A 25,684-nucleotide genomic window follows, 5' to 3' on the forward strand; every position below is an offset into this window, starting at 1 on the left:
TGGTTCAGGAGCTCAAGACAAGCAACTGGCAAGGCTGCCCCCTCCATCCTCAGCACTTCAGCTCTGCCACATCTGTGCATAGAAACACACACCTACCCTGACCCACACCTGGCCCGCCCCAGCGTCTCTCCTGATCAGCCAGCAGATGCAATCTCATCTTTGCCAAACTCTTTATTGAACCAAAAATCAACACCAAGCAGACTGCAGAACAAGAATCTCAAAACAGCTGGCCCTCCCCTCTTCCTCTGCCCCTCCCTCTGGAACAGCTCAGGATTCCATCCCGGGGACGGAATCAATGTCTCTCTTCTGGTGGGTAATGAGAGTCAGGTCTCTCCAGGGAAGGTACACTCAGAGCCAGCTCCACCTGTAGGACCCAAAGAGTCAGAAGCCTGGCCAGGGGGCTCTGGAGCTATAGGGGGCTGGCAAAGTAGGCCAAGAATTCCAGGGGCCGCAGGGGGTGGGGCAGGGGTTGGGGGGAAGAGCCCCTGGCCTGGGGATCTCAGTGAGGCTTGGAGCTGGTGGCTCATGGACACCAGAGATTCCAGATGCTGGAGCAGGGCCTGGTGGGGACAGGAGGCCCTGTGGAGGTGCTGGCCGGGGCCAGATGATGCTGCTGAATAGGGTTGCCAGGACTGGCATTGGCGTGGTTTGGGGGGCCGCTGCCCTCGCCCAGGACTCTGCCAGGTCTCTGGCTCTCCCCACAGTCTCCCCCTGCCTCTGGGGGGCCTCTGCCAAGCACAGATTCCCCTTGGAGCCAAGCTGCTATCGCCCTGGCTCGGCTGCAGAGTGCCCCTTGGGGGAGGGGAGCCCTTTGGGGCCACGCTGGGACTCCTGTCCTCTGGCTGATAGCATCTTCTCTCTACTTTTCTGTTGAAGGAGACCATCTTTCGAACCTTCCCCCACAAAGGGCCGGACTCCGCTGTGTCTGGAAGCCCTGCCTTGGGGAGCAGCACGGCTAGGACCAGGCTTGAGTGGGCGGCTTCCAGGCCTGGGGAAAGAGAAAGTGGAGAGACCAAAGGCCGGGTAGGAGAGAACACACTGTCCCTAGAAGCTGCACTGTGGCTGCAGCAGGTCTATCGAGGCCCCAGGGAGAGCTCTCCAGCAGTGAGAGGGGGGCCCACGAGATGCTGGGAACAGTAAGGAGGAGGGTGAGCCTGTCTCGGGCACGGGATTGGACTCACCTGACAGAGGGTAGAGCAATGGATGGTCTGACCTCAAGACTATGGATTCAGAGTCTACCACATTGTCCCCAGGACAGGCAGCCCAGAAAGGCCAAGTGCTCTACTTGGAAATGGGCACAGTCCACCCCTTTACCCCCGCCCCCACTCCCACCCCAGGTGCTTTGCTGGAGCCACGCCCTGTGCACCAAGGCCAGCCTTGGCCTAGGACCGCTGTGGTGAAACATCCTCCTTCCTGTCGCTTGTTCGTGGGTCCTGCCTCTGTCCCGCTGTGTCTGCCTCCAGTGTGGCCGCCCCCTGAGTCTGCAGCCGTGCCGCCCAGCTGTGAGGCCTGGCCTGGCTCCTGACTGGCCGTGTGACTCCGGACAAGCCACCTGCTTTCCCCCTACCTCAGTTTCCTCATCTGGGAGAAACCGACAGCAGCATTCCAATGGGGTTATTCTGAGGACTCGAATTAATAGAAGTGAAGCTTTTGGAACACGGCCCCGCACCCAGTGAGCAATATAGAGCTACTCCTGTCAGCCCACATGCCCGCTCCGGCTGGCCCGGCCCGGCATTGGGGCACTCACCAGGGCCTCCCAGAGGGCGCAGTCTGGGGGGCAGGGGCTGGAAGGCCGGCAGGGGCAGCAGGACCACGCCCACGTGCTCCACGGCTGCCAGGCCATGGCGCTGCTTGTTGTTGAGATAGGAGTAGAGCAGCCGGCAGTTCTGGGTGTCCCGAGGCCCGTGTGGGCACAGTCTGGCCACGCAGATGTCCTGCAGTTGTAGGAAGGAGGGTGGCTTTTGGAGCAGCCATCCTTTCCTCCTGCGAACACCCCTGCCCTCATCTAAACCTCTGATGACCCTGTGAGGATGTGTGGCCTCACTTTCCAGAGGAGGAAAGAGAGGGCCTTGCCCAGGGTCACACAGTATCTACGGTTACAGTGGGAACTAGACCCAGACACCCTAAACCAGGCCTCTGCTCCAGAGGTGGAGGGGGGGGCACAGGGCTGGGGGGGTCCCCAGCTAGGAGGAGAGGGGGTGCCCAAGGATGGCAGTTTACCTTGGCCTCGGCCGGGCAGATGCTGGCCAAAAGTTCCCAGACAGTATTGGAGGGGATGCAGCCTGCTGAACGGATCACCTCAGGCAGGGTCTGGGGGCAGGCAGGATGCCCAGTCAGCTCCCTAGCTTCCCACCCACTTAGGGCACACTCAACACTGGCCGCCTCGAAGCCACAGCCTTTGGCGACGAGGATGGACGGGCGGTATACCAGAACCCCGGGAAGGTCAGTGGCTGCCCAGGAAGCCCTGACTGCCCCTGGAGGCCTACAGCCTATCTGGGCGAGTCTCCTGCAGCTCCTCAGAAGCCCCTTCCTCGTTCCTTGAACTTTCCACCCCCATCCCAGAGTTCAGCTGATCATTCAATCACTCGACAATCCCTCCTAACACCCTCCCCTGGACCAGGGAGGCACCACACTGCTCTCCTGGGGCCCTCTTGCATTATGCCTTGGGTCACAGGCAGTCCTTGACCCCTGTGCATCTCCGCAGGAGTAGGGCTGCTGTCTCATTTGCCCCATGCCCAGCGCAGGGCCAGGCACAGAGAGGGTACCAATGCCTTGTTCTAGAATGAGGGAGTAAAAGAATGAATGAATGAAAGCCGCGTGAGCAGCTGACCAGCCAGCATGTGAGGGACACAACCCTGGCGAGCAGGGCTGGAGTACCATGAGGAGCCGACAACTGTTTCCAGACACCAGCTGGGCCTTGGCCCTGAACCGCTTGATGGAGAACATGTCCAGAGCTCCCTCCCAGGGTGGCTGGCTGGGCAGGGCCTTTGTGGGCCCAGCATGCATCTGGAGCCTAGAAAGAGGGACAGAGAGACAGGGCCAGACAGAGCAGGTTATCAGGACATCCCTCAGCATCTCCCTACTTTTCAGAGAAAGTCCTGTGTTCCCAGTGTGGGTGCTGGAACACTAGTCTGAGCATGGCCTTGTGAGGCGGGGAACCAGCAGGCAGCGATGACTGGTTCCATTGCACAGATGAGGAAACTGAGACCCACAAAAGAGGCAGGATTTGCCCAAGGCCACAAAGAAAGAAGAGCCCATACTGCATCTGCTGCCCCCCCCAGGTGGCTGCCCCCACCGACCCTCTCCCAGCCCCAGCCCCACACCTGTCCTGGAGCTGTGTGGGACACTTCTCCCTAGTTTGGGGCACCTCTGGAGAGGACGCGAGGGTTGGCCTTGGGGTTCTCTGAAAGACACTGTCCCCTATCCTCCCAGTAGCTTTGAAGGAGCCTGGCAGCTCACCCGAGGGCTTCCAATCTACAAAGAACAGAAGCAGAGAATGGTGGACAGGCAGCTACATGAAGCCAGCCTAGGGCTTTAGAAGCCAGGCTTTAAACCAGGTTCTTTTCGAGGTGACCTGGGACACAGGTATGCCCACCCTGCCACCTTCTCCCCAGGCCATGAATCCCTGTTGCTGCTGAGCCCCCTGCTCAGCCCCAGCCTGCCCACCACCCCTGCACCCAGCCTGTGTCTCCCCCCAACCCGTGCAGATGCGGCAGCTGGGGTCCAGGAAGTGGTGCTTGTGCTGACCCGTGGTGGTCTCGTTCTGCTCCGGGGTGGCCTTCAGTGTGGCAGGCAGGGCCAGTGGGCTGCAGTCTATGGACACCATGGGTCCCTAGGAAGCACAGGAGAGAGCAGTGGGCTGGTAAGGTGCTAGGGAAGTCAGCAGCTCTCCATCACTAGGGAGCCTCAGGGATATGGTTCTATTTTTCCAAATAATACATTCTTTTACTATAGAGCTACCGTGAACATGTTAGAGAAAATTTGGAAAATACAGAAAATGTGAAAATTACCAAAAAATCACCCCTTGTCCCAGCACTCAGAGACACTTGTTGGCACCCTGGGTATCCTTGTAGCCATTTGCCCACACACAGGGTGTGGGGGTCCTTTGACTAAAATAGCTGGGATAAAATAGTCCACCTGTATTCTCATTGCATAACTGTGATCACTGTATTCTCACTGTGCAACTGAAGGAGGGGGGGGACCGTCGTGTATGCATCACCTCCACTGCTGGATGGTGGGGGTCGTTCCCAGATTTTCACCATCACAAACAGTACTGAGGACATCCTTATGCAGAGAGTATTTTCCTAAACTTTCAACTCTGTCCCTAGGACAAGTTCTCAGAAGCAGATGACAGAATCAGGGAGAGTGAGCATTTTTAAGCCTTGATGTTCACTGCCAAATCAGCTTTTCCCCTCACAATAGAAACAGCTTTAACCACAAAACAAACATGGCTTTAGGAAGATTTTTTTTAAAAGATTCGGAAACTCGACTCTGGCCTCATAAACCGCCTGCAGAGTAGCACGAAGGCACACGCTTCAAATCACAGCTCCCCCAGGACCAACTAAGTGACCTTGGGCAAAGGGCTTCTGGTTCCTCATGCAGGACACTGGCATCACCTCCCTCGTAGGTCACTGTGAGATCTGAATGAGGCACTGTTTGTCAAAGGGGCGCACAGCAGGTGCTCGATAAGGAGTAAAGATGTTGTCATGTGTTATCCCCCCTCCGCTACTCTGCCACTTCCCCCCTCCCCAGCCCCAGTGAGGACTTCTTTTTGGTCTTCTAGTTCCTCCCTCCACACTTATGTGCAATTTATTCAGGGAATACAGATTGGTTTCGGCTGGGGACTCCCTTCCATACAGGCAGCGGTTCTGGTGCGTGGCCTGGACCCCGGCTTGGAGCGGGGCGGGGAGGGAGCAGGGATTTTGGTCTGTCATGTTCACTGTCATTTATAGAGCACACATGGCTCAAGGGGTCCATCTGCGCTGTCCATCCCCGACACAAAGCTGATTAGAGGCGGGTGAGCTTCTGACCCACAGAACCCCCAAGCCAAGCCAGAACAGCCTCCCGGGAGTGACTGAAATAAGCCAAGGGGGAGTTCAGATTGTCGGCGGGAGGCTGAGCCGATGATGAGTTCATTGGTTTGAAGGCTGCGGAGCCGCCATGGCAGGACATGTGCAAGACGGAGGGGCGACAGGGAGGAAGGGGCAGGATGGACGTGAGGACAGAGCAGATCTCCGGCGATGAGAGGGGAGTGCAGCAATGCCCTGGGCTCCGGGTGGTTCTGTGCCCCCAGCACCCCTAAGTCCCACCACCAAAGAGAGGAGGTCTCTGTTCCTCACATCCCAAAACCGTCGCTGATTCAGTGTGGCCCTCCTGCTTCCCAGCCAGAGATCTGGCGGGAATGTCTGGAGCTGGGGAAAACTGCGGTGATAAGACTTATTCCCACTCCTGTGGGGTGCCATGGCGTTAGGCCCGAAGGAGGGGACCAGCACCAAGAAGGTGAGGACAGGCCAGTCCCAGGGGTTCAAGTCCTGCCCCATGTTCACCTGGACCCCTGTGGCAATGACCATCCCCTTGTGCACAGTGAAGACCTTGGCCCTCACAGCAATCCGGTGACTTGCTCAAGGCCACCCAGCTGCTGAGGTGAGGAGTGGGACCCTGGGCACAAGGCTTCCCCTCCCCCCACCCCCGGCGTCGTCAGGTCAGGCTGCCTCTTACCACCAGATCCTCCAAGGTCAGCGTCTGGTCCACGTCCCGCAGGATCTCGACCTCACCCTTGTGGGTCAGTTTGAAGGCTGGGAGGCTGCACGGCTCCTTCTGTTGCTGCTCAATGATCTCCAGGCCCTGGAGGGGCCAAGCAGCCCAAACTCAGCCAGGTCAGGGGCTCCCAGGCCACCACGAGCCCAAGCACTCCCTCTCTTCCCCGGAGGCCCCTCTCCCGCGGTCCCCCCTGTGCCAGCCCCCACCCCTCCCTTCACACTTCGGTTTCCATGTTCCTGCGCCTAACACGCCCTCCCCCCTCAGCTCTACTGCTCCATAGTCCACTCATTCGCCCTCCAAACTCAAGCCCTGCCTCCTCCAGCAAGCCCTCCTGAACTTCATCTTCTCCCACAAGTCAGTTCTGCCTCTGCCCGTACGCCAGCCCATTCTGGGAAGAATACAGTGTAGCCGAAAGAGTGTGCAGGCTCGGGAGCATCACCTGGGTCATGACTAGAGACCCCCAAGGTAGTGTGGCCTTAGACAAACACTTCACCGCTCTGAGCCTCGGTGTATTTGTTTTCTAGGAATCAAATTAAGGGCATTAAATTAAACAGCAAATGTAGAATGCCTGCCTGGAGCCTGGCTCACAGTAAATGCTACCTGTCATTCTTATTGTTGATCAACGTCATCCTATCTGAAACGTTTCCTGGAAGCCTGGAGGAGGTCCCATCCTCCCTGGAGGGCTGGCCTCATGGGTGTGGGCTCCTGCGGTTATACCCCGCATGGCCCTTCACAGGACCCCATGCTTCATGCTGTCGCCATCTTGAAATTCTTAAGAGTTGTTGAGCAAAAGGCCACACATTTTTGTCTGGCACCGCCCCCCACAAGTTATATAACTGGTCCTGCTCCTGGTGCCTCACAGGTACCTGGACAGCAGCTCAGCCTACAGTGGACAGAGTCACCTAGTGGATTCTAGGTCAGTCTAATCAGCCCGGTGTCTTCCAGAACAGGGGCCGCAGAACCCCACCCTGTCCCACCGGCCTACTCCGAGATCAGCCCCCTCTCCTTCAGGGGCCACCAGCAAGCACTCCCCCAAGCCCGCTCAGTGCCTGCACCTTCCCTGTCCCTGAGCCGTCCCCAGGAAGGCAGAGACCCATGGACACAGGGTGTATGGGGACGTGACTGTGAAGCATGAGGGCTGTGGGGTCCCTCCCCCAGTCTGGGGCACCAGGAAGACTTTTCTGGGCCTTCTGAGACTGACATGGGAAGAGGGGCCCCCCAGGGTGGATGACATCACTGGTGGATGACAATCCTGGACTCCAGACCCTAGACCATCACACCCAGTACCCCAGCCCCCGCCCGCAGCCTAGCTCCACAGAAAAGCAAGTGGAAGGTGATACTTCTCGAGGGTCACCTCTCTACCAAGTTCTCCATCCCCAGTCCCTTTCATTTTTGCCTCTTTTCCATTTTTTTGTGGAGAGAGTCTCTCTCTCTCCCTGTCTTCCTGCTCTTTCTTTCCATTTCCTCCTTTCTCTGTCTTGTGCTCCCCGAATTTCACTGTCCCCCGCCTCACTCTGCCCTGTCCCTCCTTCTGCACACCCGGGCCCTCCCCTCCCCCATCACCCACCCTGACTTGACCCAACAGCTCACCCTTTTTTCCTCCTGGTCCCGCCAGCGGGCCAGCTCTTGGGGGGCCAGCTGGGTGGAGCTCATCCGCACCAGGTCGTGGGGGGTGACATCTCCCCGAACCACTTTGAGAAACAGGTCCTGCAGGGGCAGGCATGGAGGCTGCACCACACTGCTCCAGAAGCCCCCAAGCCAACATCCTGCCAGGGCTCCGAGCCTCCAAGGGAGGGTCTGGCCTAGCCCCCAAGCCCCGCTCACCGGATTCCGGGGGTCGCGCAGGTTGAACAGCAGGCTGCGGTACTTGGTCTTGTAGCGACAGCTGGTGGCTTGTGTCAGGTCGAAGAGGGCTATCTCAATACCAGCAGCAATGCCCTCCACCGCCTCCTCACTCAGCACCAGATTTGGGAGCTCCTGGAGGCTGCGGGGCAGTCACAGGTCTGAGCCCGCAAGGTGACCTAGGCACCGGCTGGACAGGCAAAGTACGGGGAAGAGTCCGGAGCAACTGCGCTTCTATTCTGGGCATCTTCCTATGTATACATATTCATTCTCTCTCTCTTTTTTTAAGATTTTATTTATTTATTTGACAGAGAGAGAATGAGAGAGAGAGAGCACGAGAGGGAAGAGGGTCAGAGGGAGAAGCAGACTCCCCGCTGAGCAGGGAGCCCGATGTGGGACTTGATCCCGGGACTCCAGGATCATGACCCTGAGCCGAAGGCAGTCGCTTAACCAACTGACCCCAACTCTGTGAGGAAGCAGTATTCTCATTCTCCATTTGTGGATAGGGTGAGCGAGGCTCAGAGAACATAAGGGGCTTGCCCAAGGCCGCATGATGGGTGGCAAAGCAAGATCTGACTGCTCAGCCCATGCTTTGTCCTTGGCCAGTGGAACTGGGATGGAGGAAGCCTGGGGGGGAAGGGGAAGGCATCAGGCAGGCAGGGGACAGAGCCCTGGCCCTGAATGTAACACGGACTCTGCCACCGGCCTGCTGTGTGGCCTTTGCCAAGTCCTACCCTCTCTGGGCCTTGGTCTCACCATTGTAAACGAGAGCTCCGGGCTCAGAGCTCTCAGATGCTCCCAGGAGAGTCTCACTGTGTCTGAAAGCATCTGCTGTGGGTGACGACCATGAGCACATGAGCAGCAGCAGTGGCTTAATGGGAGGGCATGACCCTGAAGCCAGGGAGACCCAGGTTCAAATGTCAGCTCTCCACCAGCTCACTGTGCAGGCAGATGACCTCACAGCTACAAAATGGGGTTAGTCATACATGCAGAAGCCCTGAGGACATGGCAGCATGGGCCTGGGAGGTGAGGACAGCTCTCGGGATGTCACAGATGTCAGAGAAGTGGGAAGCGAGGACTTACCGACTCCACAGCACCTCCTGCATGGCATGGACCACCGTACCCCGTACCCCAATATCCAGGGATAGCTTTTCCTGGTGGGGCTGAAGCTGAGCTGTAGGGAGAGAGAGAGAGAGAGAGAGAGAGAGAGAGAGAGAGTCACAAACTCCCATGGGATGCCGAGGAGCAAGGGGTGAGAGAGACTCAATGCTGATGGGTTTAGGCAGGCAAGGGGTGGGTCCAACCTCAGGGACCGGAGATATCTAGGATCCAATCCCAGGTAGCCAGCAGCCTCCTCCCTCTGGGGAAGGACTGAGGCCAGTAGGAGGAGGGGGATCAGAGGTAAGAGAGGAGACTCCTAGCAGGGACTGGGGCCAGCAGCTGGGCATGAGGCCCTGCTAGTCCCCAGCAGCCCCTGGAAGACAAGCAGCTACTGAGGGGGCACCCTCCCTGGCCCCTCACCTGAGTCTTCTCCCCCGTCTTGTGCACCAGCCTCCTCCTCTTCAGCCTCCCCTGGGCCGCACTGCAGGGAAGGGGAGAGGAAATGAGGCCATGACTCTGGGAGCAGACTCCCGGCCCCAGGGGGCACTGTTCCCCCCCATGAGCTCCCCACGCTCCAGCGGGCAGGGGGGAGGAGGCACTCACCCCGGGACACTCAGCACAGGCCTCACGAAGAGGAGCCCCCTCCTGCAAGACAAAGAGGACATGGAGAGGGTGGGTTTCGCTGAGGGGAAAGGAATGACTCCTCGGAAGGCAGAAGAAGTCAGAGGCCACCAGGGGCCCATGCTGTCCCTCCTGAGGACCTTAGGACGGCAGGACATGCTGGTCAGCCAGGAACAAAGGTCAGCGACTGCTCCCTCTCCAAATGCACCAGAGGCTCAGCCCCTCCCTTGCTCCGGTCGAGCTCCTGAATTCAGGAGTGCTGGCACAAAGAGCATACAGACCCCGCGAGGCGGACAAGCGGGGGACTAACCCCATCTCTGGCTATTACGTTCGGTGTGACCATGAGCAAGTCCCAGCTGTGTGGTGGCAGTGACAGCTCTGGGAGGCAGGTGTGAAAGCGTCTCTCTGCAGGGATGATGTCACACTGTCCATGTAAAGAACCTGTTCAGTACCTGGCACCCGGTGGGGCCCTGGGCCCTGGGCCTTTCCTTCCTTCTGGGCCTCTGGACAGGCGATGCTAAGCTGACCTCCATCATGTCCTCCAGAACCTCTAGCTTTGGAGGCTGCAGCTCCCCTGCCTGGCCATGGCGGATGGCCCCCAGGAGGTGGAGCACTGCCCCGGAACCAAGCTGCAGGGGAAGAAAAGCGCTTCAGAACCGAGCGGCCAAGGCCCTTCGGAGCAGCTCTCAGTTCATCTGTATTCATTCAATGTCTCTCTCCCCCACTGCACTGTAAGCAACACGCGGACAGAGAGCGTGGATGCCTCGGTCCCTCTCTACTTCCAATGCCTAGAACAGGCCTGACGCAAAGTAGCATTCAAGACATGTTTGCGGACTGCAAGGCCTCTGTGCCAGGAGAGGAACCGGTCTTCATTCTCATCCTCTCACCTCCAGGCTTTTATAAGCATTTCAAGGTGCAGAGTGGTTTCTGGTTTTTTTCTGAGCTATAGAATCTATCCTGCTGCCCTTTCTCCTCTGGCTGCGGGAAGCTCAGCATTAGCTCGGAGTCCGACAGTTGTACCTTTCCAGGACTGGCAGAGGGTGAGAGCTTGTCACGCCAAGATTTCCCCTTCTCTTCCCCCTTTCCTCTTCCTTTAGGCTTTTATCCCATTTCAAGTATGTTTTTATTCTTTGAGTTTATTGCAAACCACGGGGAACTACTGTGAAAGTAGATGGGTCTGAAATCTAATTTTTGAATGAATTCTCATGAATGGTCAGGCTCCAAAGTTTGGGGAAAACTGGAAGCCTGAGGTTCAGCATCACAGGGGGTGGGGGAGTACTACCGTGCTCTGGAGGAGAGCAGGCCAGGGGGCGGCCGGGATCGCCTCTCCTATGGAGGCCCCCCCCCATCCCGCCAGACCTGAGGAGAGGGAGGAAGAAGAGCAGTAAGAAAAAGCAAAAACCTACGTAACACACGTGCTTCACCCCATGGGGCATTTCCACTTCCTCCTTGGGGAGAAAGGATGCGGAAGTTAGGATCCAGAGGACCAGTGACCCCACTGGAGGGAGTTCACAAGAAGACACACAAAGGTGAATGATGTTCAGTGGTCACAGGACTGGCGGAAAAAACCCACAAAAAATAAATGTGTACCCTCCAATGACCATCAAAGGGGGAATGGTTAATAAACCATCATATATCATACTGTGGATTCTAACTGGCCACTAAACAGAGTGAGTCATAATAAAAACTATCATTCATCCGAGGCTTACAAAGTAGCTGCCCCTGAAGGAAACACATCACGTATGATCTTATTATGGTCTCAGATCAACACCATGAGGTATGGGCTATTTCTACGCCCATTTTACAGATGAGGAAAACTGAGGGTCAGAGAGGATCTGAAAAGTCCCACAGCTAATAAGCAGCAGAGCTAGGACTAGAGCCTACTGTACCTGACTCAAGCCCAGGCGCCGAACTGCGGGCTATGTGGGCAACACTGACAGATGTGGAAAATTCACGGAAAGATGTCAGGGTGTATTATTTGGAGGAAAAAAAAATAGGTTACAGAGCAGTATCTGTTGCATAAGCCCATTTATGTAAATATATATTTATAGACACATAATGAAGGTTATCTCTGGGGAATGAAATTCCAGAGGGACTTTCAGTTTCTGCTTGTAGACACTTGGGTATTTATGTTAGTCAAAATGAGCATGTATTTCTTTTATAATCAGAAACATATTTTTTAAATTAAAAAACAAGTTTAGAACAATGTGTGTAGTGTGCTACCATTTGCGCTAAAAGAGAAAGAATTTTTAAATTTGTATTCGCTAGAATCTGCATAAAATATCTCTGGAAGTATCCATAAACCTAAAAACAGAGGCTGCCAGGAGGAAAGGGAGCTGGAAAGGAGGCTTTTCACTTTTTTTTAAACCATGGGGATGAATCAGCCTTTCAAAAAAGTAAATTGAGGAAAAGATGGCGGGGGGGGAGAAAAATGGGATGACTGGGAAGTAAAGCAGGAAAGATATTAAGAATAGCCCTCTGTGGCTTAAAACTTTCTGACTGGCCCCTGTCTCGGGATCTGTCCATCAGCGTTATGAGGCTCCAAGACAACAGGCAGCCAAATCTGACCAGCAAAGACTTTATTTATTTATTTATCTTTAAAGATTTTATTTATTTATTCGACAGAGAGAGAGACAGAGAGCACGAGCAGGGGGAGCAGCAGAGGAAGAGGGAGAAGCAGGCTCTCTGCTGACCAGGGAGCCCAACGTGGGGCCTGAGCCCAAGACAGATGCTCAACCACTAAGCCATACAGGTGCCCCCAGCAAAGACTTTACATGCTGTATTTATCAGACTAGAATACAAAATATGTGTACTATGTTTAACAAAACAAAAGAAGGAGTCGAACACATGAGTGCAGGGCAAAACAATATTAAACAATAACCGAGCAGATTTGGTTGGAAACCAAACACAACTTCTGGAAATAAAAATATGATAATCATGAAAATGTAAGACTCCATGTCTAGGTTACTGGTAGCCAATTAGACACAGCGGAATAAGTTGGAGAACTAGAAGACACTTTAAATGATCCAGAGTATTCACAACACAGAGGCTGTGAAACAGTGAACGAGACAAAAGGACAGAGTAAAAAGGACTAACTGATTAATCTGACCGAAGTTCCAGAGGAGGGAGGAGAGCCAGACAGAGGCAGTGTTTGAAGATATATGGCTAAGACTTTTCCTGAATTGATAAAAGACAACAATTTACAGATTCGAAAAGCTCAGTGAATCTCAAACAGGATAAGTAAAAGTAAATCCACACCTTGGCACAACGTAGTGAAATTGCCCAACACCAGTGAGGAGGAGATCCTAAGAGCATAAAGAGAAAAAAGAACAGCTAACACTTTAATAGCACTGAAAATGTGCCACCACTCCTGTGAATGTTTTCCATTAGCTCATTTAATCCTCACCAAAACCCCATAGGCTAGGTGCTGCTACTATTATTGTCCCCATTTTACAGAAGAGGAAACTGAGGCACACAGGTTAATCAGCTTGTCCAGTGTCTCACAGCTACCAGACCAAAGAGCTGGGATTTAAATCCAGGCAGTCTGATTCTAGAGGCCACACCTTTAACCATAGGCATAAATGCTTCTCTCCAAGACATTTTTAGCTACAAAGGAACAGCAATTAGACTAACAGCTAACTTCTCAATAGTCACAATGGAAGGCAAAACAGAGTAGAATAATATTTTCCATGTGCTTAAAGCAAATAACTATCAACTGGGGACCCATACAAAATATTTTTTGAGAATGAGGATCAAACAAAGGTATCCTAGAGAAAACCAAGAGAATTATTGTTATCCTTGATAATTTTCTTTTTCTCAAGAAGCAAAATGGTTTTGGGGACGGAGTGGCCAACGGCCTGCAGAGCAACATGCCTAAGTTTTATTGTGACTACTGTGACACGTACCTCACCCATGACTCTCCATCTGTGAGAAAGACACACTGCAGTGGTAGGAAACACAAAGAGAATGTGAAAGACTACTATCAGAAATGGATGGAAGAGCAGGCTCAGAGCCTGATCGACAAAACAACTGCTGCATTTCAACAAGGAAAGATACCTCCTACTCCATTCTCTGCTCCTCCTCCTGCAGAGGCAATGATCTCACCTGCCCCCAGTCTCCCGGGTCCTCCTCGCCCTGGTATGATGCCAGCGCCCCATATGGGGGGCCCTCCCATGATGCCAATGATGGGCCCTCCTCCTCCTGGGATGATGCCAGTGGGACCTGCTCCTGGAATGAGGCCACCTATGGGAGGCCACATGCCAATGATGCCTGGGCCCCCAATGTTGAGACCTCCTGCCCGTCCCATGATGGTGCCCACTCGGCCAGGAATGACTCGACCAGACAGATAAGAAGAGATAGGAACCTCTTTATGTTCATTTTATATTACTTGTGTACTTCACCAGGAGATCATGGTGCTGTGACTCTGGGTGTTTTCTCACAGCAGGACAAGGAAGACTTGCTCCCCCTTCCTATCAAAGAGAGAATAGTTTTGGCCGGGGAGTAGTGGGACAAAAAAAAAAAAAGCAATTTTCATTTGTATTGTGAAATGTGAAAATAAAATTGTCAACTGTTTTAGTTAAAAACGTGTTCCCTTTTTTCTCCCCTCTGTATTCCTTGTGTATTATAAAAGAGATAAAGTATTAAAAAAAAAAGAAGCAAAATGGTTTTTTTTTTTTAATTTATTTATTTGAGTGAGAGAGAGCACGGAGGTGGGGAGGGGCAGAGGGGGAGGGACAAGCAGACTCCCCGCTGAGCAGGGAGCCTGACCTGGGGCTCCATCCAGGCGGCCCTGGGATCATGACCTGAGCCAAAGGCAGACACTTAACTGACTGGGCCACCCAGGCGCCCCACAAGAAACGAAATGTTAAAGGATGAACTTGAGGCAGAAGAAAGGAAATAATACCCGAGAGAAAAGCTGAGATGCAAGGAGGAATTTTGAGCAAAGAAAATAACAAATATGTTGTTAAATCTAAACGAACATTGATCATATGAAACTGTAACAGTGTGTAACTGGGGGATTAAAAAATAAGATAGGACCAATTTACTGGATAATAGCACATATATTGGGAAGGTGCATTTAAAGCAATTAAATGTAATTAACTGCATTTAATTAAAGCATTCCAGGATCCTTATATCATTTCAGAGGCAAATAACAGTAGTAACTACTTTTAAACTTTGACAAGTTAGGTATTCATTTTAAAATTTCCAAAATTGGGACCCCTGAGTGGCTCAGTTGGTTAGGCGGCTGCCTTTGGCTCAGGTCATGATCCCAGAGTCCTGGGATCGAGTCCTGCATCGGGCTCCTTGCTCAGCGGGGAGCCTGCTTCTCCCTCTGCCTCCGTCTGCTGCCCCTCCCCGCTTGTGCTCTCTCTCCCTCTCTCTCTCTGACAAATAAATAAAATCTTTAAAAAAATAAAATAAAATTTCCAAAATCACCACCAAAAGAACATAAACAGGGCATAGAAAATTCCAAACTACTAGAGGGGCAAAAAGGAATAAGAAAAAAAAAATAAATCTAAAGGGAGGCAATAAATGGGGGGAAAGTATAGAAAAGGCAGGATATATATGCAAAGCACAAAATAAGACAGTAGGAATAGACTCAAATAAATTAGTAGATACAACAAATGAAAATGGACTAATCCTTGAGATAAATACAAAAAAATCAGACCTTTAAAAAAAGAAAACCTAATTAAAGGATATTTATAAGATCCACCTCTAAAATACCAAAATGCAAAAAAGAGTATGAGAAAAAAATACAATAATATGTGAACAGGCAAATACCAAGTGAAATAAAGCTTTGTAGCTATATTAATATCTGACAAGACAGACTTCAAGGTAAAAAGCTAGGAGCAAAGACCTCACTACATAAAGACAAGCAGTTTCACCAGGAACCTATCACAACTCTAAATGTATAAGCATCTAATAACATAATCTCAAGAAATATAAAGCAAAAAGTGACAAAACTGCAAGAAAAAAAAAAAATAAATCCACCATTATAGCAAGAAATGTTCATGTATCTCCCTAACTGTTGATCAATGTGGCTGACAAAATAGTAAAGATTAAAAAAAGATTTGATAAAAACTATTTATTTTTTAAAAATTTTTTTAAAGATTTTATTTATTTGGGGCACCTGGGTGGCTCAGTCAGTTAAGTGTCTGCCTTCAGCTCAGGTCATGATCCCAGGGTCCTGGGATCAAGCCCCGCATCGGGCTCCCTGCTCAGCGGAGAGCCTGCTTCTCCCTCTCCCTCTGCCTGCCGCTCCCCCTGTTTGTGCTCTCTCTCTCCCTCTTTCTCTCAAATAAATAAATAAAATCTTTTTATTATTTATGTGCAAGAGAGCACAAGCAGGGGGAGCGGCACAGTGAGAGGGAGAAACAAACTCCCTGCTGAGCAGGGAGCCCGATGCAGGGCTTGAACCCAGGACCCTGAGATCATGACCTGAGCTGAAGGCAGACACTTAACTGACTGAGCCACCCAGGTGCCCCTGATGAAAATAGTTTAAAAAACCTCATCTGTGTACATATATAGAACACTTTTCCTAACAAATAGAAAATACATATTCTTTTCAAGGATATATGTGACAGATAAAATTAAGCCTGGACCATAAAGCAGATCTCAACAAATTTCAAAAGATTAGTACTTTTTACACCAACACTGCCCAACAGAAGTATAAACATGAGCCATGTGTGTACTTCCAAGTTTTCTGGTAGCCACATGAAAAAAAAAAAGTAAAAAGAAACAAGTTAAATTAATTTTAAGGATACCTGGGTAGCTCAGTCAGTTGAGGGTCCAACTCTTGATTTCAGCTCAGGTCATGATCTCAGGGTCAAGAGATCAAGCCCTTTGTCGGACTCCACCCTCGGTGTGAAGCCTGCTTAAGATTCTCTCTCTCTCTCTTCCTCTGCCCCTCCCCCTCAAAAAATTAATTTTATATTGTATTTAACTCAACATATGCAAAATATTACAACTTCAATATGTAATCAGAAATTTATTAGATTTTTACATTTTTTTGGTACTAAGTTTTTGAATTCAACATGTACTTTACACTTACTCAGTTTTGACCAGCCAAATTTCAAATGCTCAGCAGATACAAGGGGCTGGTGGCCGCCATATCAGACAACTCAGATAAAAACTGCATTCTCACACCACACTCTGATTAAGCTAGAAAGCAATAACAAAGAGAATCAGAGAAAGAAAAAAAGAAGCCCAGAAGAATGGGAGTTAAGAAAAAACACTTCTGAATAACACATAAGTCAAAGACAAATTGTAATAAATATTATGAAATATTAGTAATTGAATAATGAGAAGAAAGACTATGTATTAAAGTCTCTGCATGCAGCTAAGGTGATAATTACAGGTTCCTTTGTAGCTTCAAATGACTTTATTAGAAAGGAAAAAAAAGACAGAAAATTAATAAATTCAACATAACTCTTAAGATTTTTTTTTAAATAAGAAAATAAATTGAAAGAAAGATAACACTGAAAACAAACACACAATGGAAAGGATCAACAAAACCAAAAATCAGTTCTTTGAACAGACTCAAAACACAGACAATTCTCTGGCAAGATTAAGGAAAAGACGGATGATACAACTAGACCGTATCTGGAATGAGTAATCATGAATGCACCGATATTAGAAAGATAAGATGCTCTCATGAAATACGTTATGCCAATTTGCCAGTAAATTTGAAAACTCAGATTAAATGGACACATTTCTAGAAAAATACAACTCGCCAAAATTGACCCAAAGAAAAAAACTGAATAAACCTATAACCATAGAATGAATTGAATTAGCAGGGAAGGAGACATCTTCCCTAAAGAAAACACCAGTCCAACCTCTTCGTCACCAGTGACTCTATCAAAATGTTCAAAGAATAATTCCAATCTTATACAAATTCTTACAGCGAGCAGAAAAGGAGAAAACACTCTGCAAAAAATGCAGAAATCATATTTGGTCAAACGTACTGTCCATTCAGAATAATGCACAAACCAGCAATAGAAGGGAACTTACTTAACTTGATAAAGGGCATGTATATAAAAATAGAGCAAACAGGGGCGCCTAGGTGGCTCAGTTGGTTAAGTGTCTAACTTCGGCTCAGGTCATGATCTCAGGGTCCGGGGATCGAGCCCCACTTTCAGTGGGGAGTCTGCTTCTCCCTCTTCCTCTGCCCCTCCCCCCACTCGTGCACAGGCTCACTCTCTCTGTCAGATAAATAAAAATCTTAAAACAAAACAAAACATAGCAAACATACTCTGGTGAAATGATGACCATGTTCCCTGTAAAGTCCAGAATAACACAAGGGTCTCCGTTATCATCCCTTCTGTTTGACATTATACTAAAGGTCTTAACTAGCACAGTAAGGGAAGAGGGCAGAGAATATGCAAAAATTGGGAAGGAAAGAAGAAAACTGTCATTATTTGCAGATGACATGATTGTCTACATAGAAAACAAAATTTTAATAGGTAAATTATATGAATAATTAAAAGAATCCAGCAAGATTTCTGCAAAATCATTTGCATTTTTATACACCGACAACAGTTAGAAACTGCAATTTTTATTTTTTATTTTTTAAGATTTTATTTATTTATTTGACAGAGACAGAGACAGTGAGAGAAGGAACACAAGCAGGGGGAGTGGGAGAGGGAGAAGCAGGCTTCCCACTGAGCAGGGAGCCCGACGTGGGACTCAATCCCAGGACTCTGGGATCATGACCTGAGCCGAAGGCAGCCGCTAACGACTGAGCCACCCAGGCGCCCCTAGAAACTGCAATTTTTAAAAGTTACCATTTTATGATAGCATCAAAACATATAAAGTAGTACAATCAGACATGATGTGATTTTGGATCGAAAGACCACACTACCACCTATAAAATAGTCAGGCCAAAAACTGAATCCAAACCTAATCAAAGTTCCAGATTCAACCACCAGTTCACAGGAAATACAGAAGACAGAGAAACAAGTGTCACTAAATGATGGGGATGCAGTAAGCTACAGGACAAACAATCTAGTTTCTTCAAAAATAGATTGCAGGAGGGGTGCCTGGGTGGCTCAGTCAGTTAAGCATCTGCCTTTTGGCTCAGGTCATGATCCCAGGTCCTAGGATGGAGCCTCAGTCAGGCTTCCTGCTCAGCAGGGAGTCTGCTTCTCCCTCTCCCTCTCTGCCCTCCCTCCCCCATTCATGCTCTCTCTCTAATAAATAAATAAAATCTTTTTTAAAAATAGGTTACAGGAAGAACAAGATATGGAGAGAGAGCCTAAAGGCTAGAAGAAATGCATATCAACCAATTGCAATGTATGCATTTTATTTAGGTCTTGACTCTAAAAGACAGAGTATAAAAATAATCATCTTTATGAGACTATTGGAAATTTGGATACTGAGTGAATATTAGGTGATATTATTGGAACTACTGTCAACTTTCAGACAAAATAACAGATGGTTGGTAGAGTTGGGTGACGAGTACAAAAAATTTCACGCTGGGGCCAGCAATTTTCTTCTCTAAAGAACCAGAGAGAAAATATTTTAGGGTTGCTGGTTATATGGTCTCTATTGCAACCCCTCAACTCTGCCTTTGGGGCATGAAATTAGCCATAGATAATATGTGAACAAATGGTTGTGCCTGTGTTCCAGTTTATTTACAACACCAGGTGAGGTGGCCAACCCCTTCTTACAATTCAGTCTATTTTTACAATTATTTGAAGTTTTCCATAAGAAGTTGTAGACAAACAGAGTATTTAGGAATAAATATGAAGAAGATACGCAAGATATTTTATGGAGAAAATACAAAACTTTATCAAAAGACAATAAAGATGATCAAAATAGATGGAGGAATATACCATGTTCATGGATTGAACATATTATACAATACTTCACATCTTTACAATATTGTAAAGATGTTGTAAAGATGTTAGTGCTCCTCAAAATGATTTATAGATTCAATATCTTTCCAGTCAAAATTCCAACAGGTTTGTGTGTGTGTGGAAATTGACAAGGTGATTGTAATATTTATATGAAAGAGCAAAGGAATGTAAGAGTAAAGATCCTCCTGAAAACAACAAAGATGGGAGACTTGTCTTGCCAGATATCAAGAGTTATTAACAACAAGCTACTATAAGTAATATTCTATAATATTAGCAAAGGGAAAAATTTTTGAAAAAGATGATTACAGGGAGACCAAAAACTAATCCCACATACATTGAGACTTGACTTGTGAGAGATCTGGCACTGCGTATAAGTGGGGAAGGACAGAATTTTCAGCAAATGGTGTTGGAACAATTGAGTATCTATATAAAAAACATATAGCTCACATCATTCACAACAATTAATTCTAGGCACATTATAGACCTTAGTGTGAAAGGAAAAACAACACAAGGTACAAGAACATCTTCATGACCTTGAGATAGGAAAGGAATTTCTTTAAAAGATTTTTATTTTTTTAAAATATTTCTTTAAAAAGATTTTATTTATTTATTTTGACAGAGAGAGAGAGAGACAACAAGAGAGGGAACACAAGCAGGGGGAGTGGCAGAGGCTTAATGACTGAGCCACCTAGGTGCCCTTAAAAGATTTTATTTTTAAGTAATCTCTACACCCAACATGGGGCTCAAACTCACAATCCTGAGATCAAGAGTCACATGCTCCACTGACTCAGCCAGCTAGGTGCCTTAAAGATTTTTTAAAATACATAACATAAGTGAAATAATGGATAAATTAGGATACATTAACATTAGGAATTTCTCCAGCAATTCTACCTCTTTTAAATTACACTTTGATTCAATTGCCACTTCTGGGCATAGTAGACACAAAAGAATTGAAAGCACAGACTTGAACAGATATTGGTACGCCAATGTTCATAGCAGCATTATTCACAATGGCTATAAGGCAGAAACAAACCAAACGTCCACTGACAGATTAAACAGATAAACAAAATGTACTACACGCATACAATGGAATACCATTTGGTCTTAAAAAGGAATGGAATTCTGACACATGCTACAACATGAACCCTGAAGACATTATGCTAAGTAAAATAAGCCAGTCACAAATGGACGCATATTGTACAATTCCAGTTATATGAGGTACCAAGAATAGTGAAATTCATAGAGACAGAAAGAAGAACAGTGGTTATCAGGGGCTGGGGGAAGAAGGGAATGGGGAGTTACTGTCTAATGGATACAGGATTTCAGTTTGGGAAGATGAAAAGATTCTGGATGGTGGTGTTGGCTGCATAACTGTGAATGTACTTCATGCCACTGAACTGTAACTTAAACAATGTTAAAATGGTAAATTTTATGTTATGCATATTTTACTACAATGAAAATTTTTCTTAAATAATTTCTGCTCATCAACAGACACTATAAGGCAAGCAAAATATGAGCAACACTTTGGGAGAATATATTTGCAAAACATATAACTGACAAAGGAATAGTATCTAAAATATATAAAGAACTCCTACAGGGGCGCCTGGGTGGCTCAGTCAGTTAAGCATCTGCCTTCGGCTCAGGTCATGATCTCGGTGTCCTGGGATCGAGCCCTGTGTTGGGCTCCCCGCTCAGCAGGGAGCCTGCTTCTCCCTCCCCCTGCTCTTACACACTCTCTCTCTCTCTCTCCCTCTCAAATAAAAAAATCTTTAAAGAAAATAAAAAATGAAATTAAAAAACATCTGGCATTGTTTAAGTAAAGCTGAAGATGTGTATACCCTGTAACCTAGCAATTCCACCCCCAGGAATATTCCATGGAGAGACACTTGCTCATATGTACCCAGAAACATATACAAAACTGTTCATCATAGGGGCCCCTGGGTGGCTCAGTCGTTAAGCATCGGCCTTCGGCTCAGGTCATGATCCCAGGGTCCTGGGACCCAGCCCCGCATCGGGCTCCCTGCTCCGCGGGAGGCCTGCTTCTCCCTCTCCCACTCCCCCTGCTTGTGTTCCCTCTCTCGCTGTCTTTCTCTGTCAAATAAATAAATAAAATCTTAAAAAAAAAAAAAACTGTTCATCATAGCAGCACCAGATGTAATTGCAAAAAAAATGCAAACCACCCAAATGTCCATATGGAGTCAATAAATAAATAAATTGTAGCATATTCATGCAATGGGACACTTGCCGCCAACATTTAGGATCTGTATAATCTTGGGAAAATTAATCTCTCTGTGCCTTAGTTTTTATTTTATTTTTATTTTTTATTTATTTTTAAAGATTTTATTTATTTAATTGACAGAGAGAGAGAGAGAGAGCATGAGAGGGAACACAAGCAGGGGGAGTGGGAGAGGGAGAAGCAGGCTTCCCGCTGAGCAGGGAGCCTGATGCGGGGCTCGATCCCAGGACCCCGGGATCATGACCTGAGCCGAAGGCAGTTGCTTAACCAACTGAGCCACCCAGGCGCCCCTCTGTGCCTTAGTTTTTATATCAGTAAAATGGGCATAATACCAGTCTCTACCTCATAGTGTTGATGCAAGGACCATCGTTATTCAAGCTTCTTAGAACGGTGCCTAGAACACAGCACATTCTCTCTGTGAACACTGATGTTAAGCTTCCTTGGCTCATGCCCTGAGAGATCCCCTCCTGATACCTGACCACACTTAAGTCTCTCCACTTGATTCGAGCAATGTTGTCCCTGCTGACCTCTCCCACCTGAGTCCTTCCCCTCCAGACCCCATCCCACCTACTGCTCCACCCCTGTAACACTCCAAGCCACCTCCTGCCTCTGTATCTTTGCCCATGCTCTGCTCCCCTCCTAGTATGTCCTTCCTATCTTCTCTGCCTGCCGAACACCTACTTCCTCTGCCCTGGCCCAACTCAGACAGCCCCCTCCTCTGCCCTACCCTACCTTAATCTCTCCCACCTACCCCTCCCCAGGGTAGACTCAATTGCCCTAAATTAAAATTTTAATTTAATTTAATTCTAAGGTCGGCTGGGCCTCAGTCCATACCTCTGGTTACTTGTTTACCTCCTCCCACTGAACCATGAGATCCCTGGAGGAGTCCCCCTGCTTGTTGAACAAATTATAATAAAGTCCCATAAAAATCCAAACCCCTTACCCAGGCCTTTGGCAGCCTGGCTCAGAGCACAGACTCTGGAAGCGTCCAGGCCTGGATTCAAATAGTGGCCCCAGGGGCACCTGGGTGGCTCAGTTACTTAAGTGTCTGACTCTTGATTTTCGGCTTAGGTCATGATCTCAGGGTTGTGAAACCGAGCCCTGTGTCAGGTTCTGCACTCAGCTAGGAATCTGCTTGAGATTCTCTCCCCCACCCTTTGCCCCTCCCACCGCCGCTCATGTACTCTAAATAAATAAATAAATAAATAAATAAATAAATAAATAAATAAATAAAATCTTCAACAACAGCCACAAAAATACCAGCTCCACCACTTTTACTTGCTGCGTGGCCTTGACGGAGTCACTTAACTTCTCTGAATCCCAAACAGGAGTACTAACACTAACTTTTAATGCTATTGTGAGGATTAAATATGAGATGGCGATATCATGTGAAGCTCCTGGTATACAGTAAGCACTCAATAAAAAGAGCTATTCTTAGGCTCCCCATCAGCTAGGAAGACACGCTCCTCTCTCGCACAACTCCTGACACTTTGTAGCTGCCGACAGCGCACCTAAGCCAGGGCACCTGGTTGGGGCCAGAGGAGCTCTGTGCCTCCCCGGTTGTGATGGGCAGAGCGGCGGTGCTGTGGCCAAGCTGCTCTCCCCACATCACCTGCTGTTCCGCCCACAAAGCGGCTCCAGACCTCACTGGCCACGGTGGGGCTCGGGGCAGAGAAAAAATGGCATTTCAACCCACCCTGCCTGTCCTCCAAAGGTCTGTATCTCAAACCAGAAGAACCCAACACAACCAGCCTCTCATACTGGATTGCCATTTCATAGAGGAGGCAACTACAATTCAGGGAAGAGAACTCTCTCATCTAAAGTTGCCCTGTGGCAAGAAGCAGAGACTAATCTTGAACCCAGCTGTCTGCCCCAGGCATGAACCAGGCTGCCTCCAGGAGAAGGTGCTAGCGCCCTGAAAGGGGCCCAGACCGGCTGGACACTACGGCCACGCTCGCCCACGCCCCACTCAGCCCTGGCCTTGACCACCTGTCCGTCCCTGTCACAGCCCCGGCTCCATTCTTCTCCTGCAGCTGGCACCAGTTGCCATAGCAACGGGCTGTTGGGAAGCTGCGCTGCTGAGCCAAGGATGGGGCCTGGAGGAGGGAGCAGCTGTGGGCTCCTTCAGTCAAGGCAGGTGGGCACCTGGTACCACCACCGAGCTCCAACAAGCCCCTCAAACCGCTGCAGGCCCCCAAATCCCAATTCTGGGCATCTGGCCCAAATAAATCATCAGAAATGGGGAGAAACCAGACGCACAGGGGTGTTCACTCCAGCATTACTTAGAAGAGCACCCAACTGCATATGTCAGTAACAGGTAACATTTTTGAGTGTTTATCTTGTACGAGGCACTGTGCTAAATACCAAACACGTGTCCCCTCATTTGCTCCACATGACCCCCGTCAGGTAAGCACCCTCCACACCCCCCAGTTGGCAGATGAGGAAATGATGCTCAGAAAGGCAAAGCCACTTGCCTAGGTCAGTCAGACAGAGGCAAAGCCAGGACTGAAGGCCAGTCTGCCAGCCTCCAGGTTTTGTACTCTTAACTACGCGACGGCGGTCAGAAAGGAGAGAAGGAAGTCCCCGCCCATCCTTTGGTCCTGGCAGCGCCTGTGGCCATGACAAATATGTCTGCAGCCTGCTGGGGTACAGGGCTCAGGAAAGGCACGGATTCGGCAGGGCAGTACGCACCTACTTGGAAAGATCTCCAAACACTATAATGCTTGAAAAATAAAGTACAAATCCCAGAACAATGAAGCGTAGTATGAGCTTATTTATATGGACAATACAGAGATCTAGATGTTCAGAACAAGGGGGCTGGAGGGACTCCAACCCTGAACACCGATTATCTCCAGACAAAGGGCAATGGGGCCTGGAAGCATTTAAAGGGACTTCCTCTTTCTGTGTTAACAAATTAATTGTGTTGGGCGCCTGGGTGGCTCAGTTGGTTAAGCGACTGCCTTCGGTTCAGGTCATGATCCTGGAGTCCTGGGATCGAGTCCCACATCGGGCTCCCTGCTCAGCAGGGAGTCTGCTTCTCCCTCTGACCCTCTTCCCTCTCGTGCTCTCTATCTCTCATTCTCTCTCTCTCAAATAAATAAATAAAATCTTAAAAAAAAAACAAATTAATTGTGAAAAAAATTGTTTTAAGTAAACTCCACACCCAACGTGGGGCTTGAACTCACGACCCCAAGATCAGGAGTCACATGCCCTGGGCGACTGGGTGGCTCAGTCGGTTAAGCGTCTGTCTGACCGTCTGACTCTTGATTTTGGCTCAGGCCATGAACTCAGGGTCATGAGATCGAAACCCACATCAGGCTCCATGCTGGGTGTGGAGCCTGCTTAGGATTCTCTCTCTCCCCCTCCCTCTGCCCCTCTCCCCAATGCTCACGTGCTCTCTCTCTCTCTCTACATACTGAGTCAGCCAGTTGTGAAAATTTTTAAAAATACCATAACCAAGTTATACATTTGACACACATGGTCCTATTTCTAGGTGAAGAAAAGATATGTATGCACAGGAAAGAGATGAGAGGAAGGATATACCAAAAAGTTGGCATTTGGAGTTTTAAAAATTCCTTATTTTCTATGATAAACACATACTAATTTTTTTTTATTAAAAATTGGTTTTGAATGATGTTTACAAAAGCAATGTAATAGCATTCTCATGCAATTGTAACACCGAATCGTGGTACGTCACAGAGCTGCTCATTTGTTCTGATCCCCGTTCTAGGAATTTGCTGTTTGGCCTTGAACTAGTCATTTCACCTCTCTGAGCCTCAGTGTCATCAGTAAAATGGGTAGATATCAACAGCCTCTACCTCATCAGGTTGTTAGGAAAACAAAGTGCTTAGTGTAGTGCCCAGCACACGGTAAGCAGGCTAGATGCTCTCATTATAGTGATGCCAACAGGGAAGTGACACAAGCAGGCAGTGCGGTGCGCTCTCAGGACAGACCGCCAGCCTTTATGTACTGGCTCCATCGCTTACCAGATGTGTGACCTTGAGCCAATCACCTTACCTCTCTGGGCTTCATGTGAATATTCAGTCAAAAGTGCCTAGCGCAGAATACGTATTCGATGAATGTGATAAAAATTCCACTATGTGAGAAGGTGCCACCTTCTGCCTTGTATATAAACATGACAGCTATCGGGGCGCCTCAGTGGCACAGTCCGTTAAGCATCTGACTTGGCTCCCACTCAGGTCATGATCTCAGGGTTTGGGGATCAAGCCCTGCATCGGGCTCCATGCTCAGCACGGAGTCTACTTGG

At 48.8% G+C, this 25,684-nt stretch overlaps 2 protein-coding genes across 3 annotated transcripts in view; one reads left to right on the forward strand and one right to left on the reverse strand.

The window, feature by feature from the left end:
* Positions 1–209: 209 nt before the first annotated feature.
* The window catches only part of SPOCD1 (SPOC domain containing 1), a 28,732-nt gene continuing 3,257 nt past the window's right edge, over positions 210–25,684 (reverse strand). The window contains exons 3-16 of one of the 2 annotated variants that reach the window (XM_027582704.2): positions 10,731–10,772; positions 9,777–9,953; positions 9,307–9,348; positions 9,124–9,184; positions 8,686–8,776; positions 7,585–7,744; positions 7,351–7,467; positions 5,719–5,844; positions 3,748–3,832; positions 3,324–3,474; positions 2,878–3,013; positions 2,221–2,310; positions 1,748–1,934; positions 210–988 (exon numbers count right to left, since the gene is read on the reverse strand). In XM_027582704.2, the coding sequence (XP_027438505.2) occupies positions 324–988; positions 1,748–1,934; positions 2,221–2,310; positions 2,878–3,013; positions 3,324–3,474; positions 3,748–3,832; positions 5,719–5,844; positions 7,351–7,467; positions 7,585–7,744; positions 8,686–8,776; positions 9,124–9,184; positions 9,307–9,348; positions 9,777–9,953; positions 10,731–10,772 (2,130 nt within the window). In that variant the 3' untranslated portion in view covers positions 210–323. Of the gene's footprint in view, positions 989–1,747; positions 1,935–2,220; positions 2,311–2,877; positions 3,014–3,323; positions 3,475–3,747; positions 3,833–5,718; positions 5,845–7,350; positions 7,468–7,584; positions 7,745–8,685; positions 8,777–9,123; positions 9,185–9,306; positions 9,349–9,776; positions 9,954–10,730; positions 10,773–16,375; positions 16,462–25,684 lie in introns of those variants that run through there. The other variant, XM_027582712.2, reaches the window with a different exon arrangement.
* Positions 13,194–13,673, forward strand: LOC113916428 (U1 small nuclear ribonucleoprotein C-like). The gene has a single exon (XM_035726983.1). The coding sequence runs from the start codon at positions 13,194–13,196 to the stop codon at positions 13,671–13,673; it is 480 nt and encodes a 159-aa protein (XP_035582876.1).

Source organism: Zalophus californianus, chromosome 4, assembly GCF_009762305.2.
Source record: "Zalophus californianus isolate mZalCal1 chromosome 4, mZalCal1.pri.v2, whole genome shotgun sequence".
In the NCBI taxonomy this organism is placed as follows: domain Eukaryota; kingdom Metazoa; phylum Chordata; class Mammalia; order Carnivora; family Otariidae; genus Zalophus; species Zalophus californianus.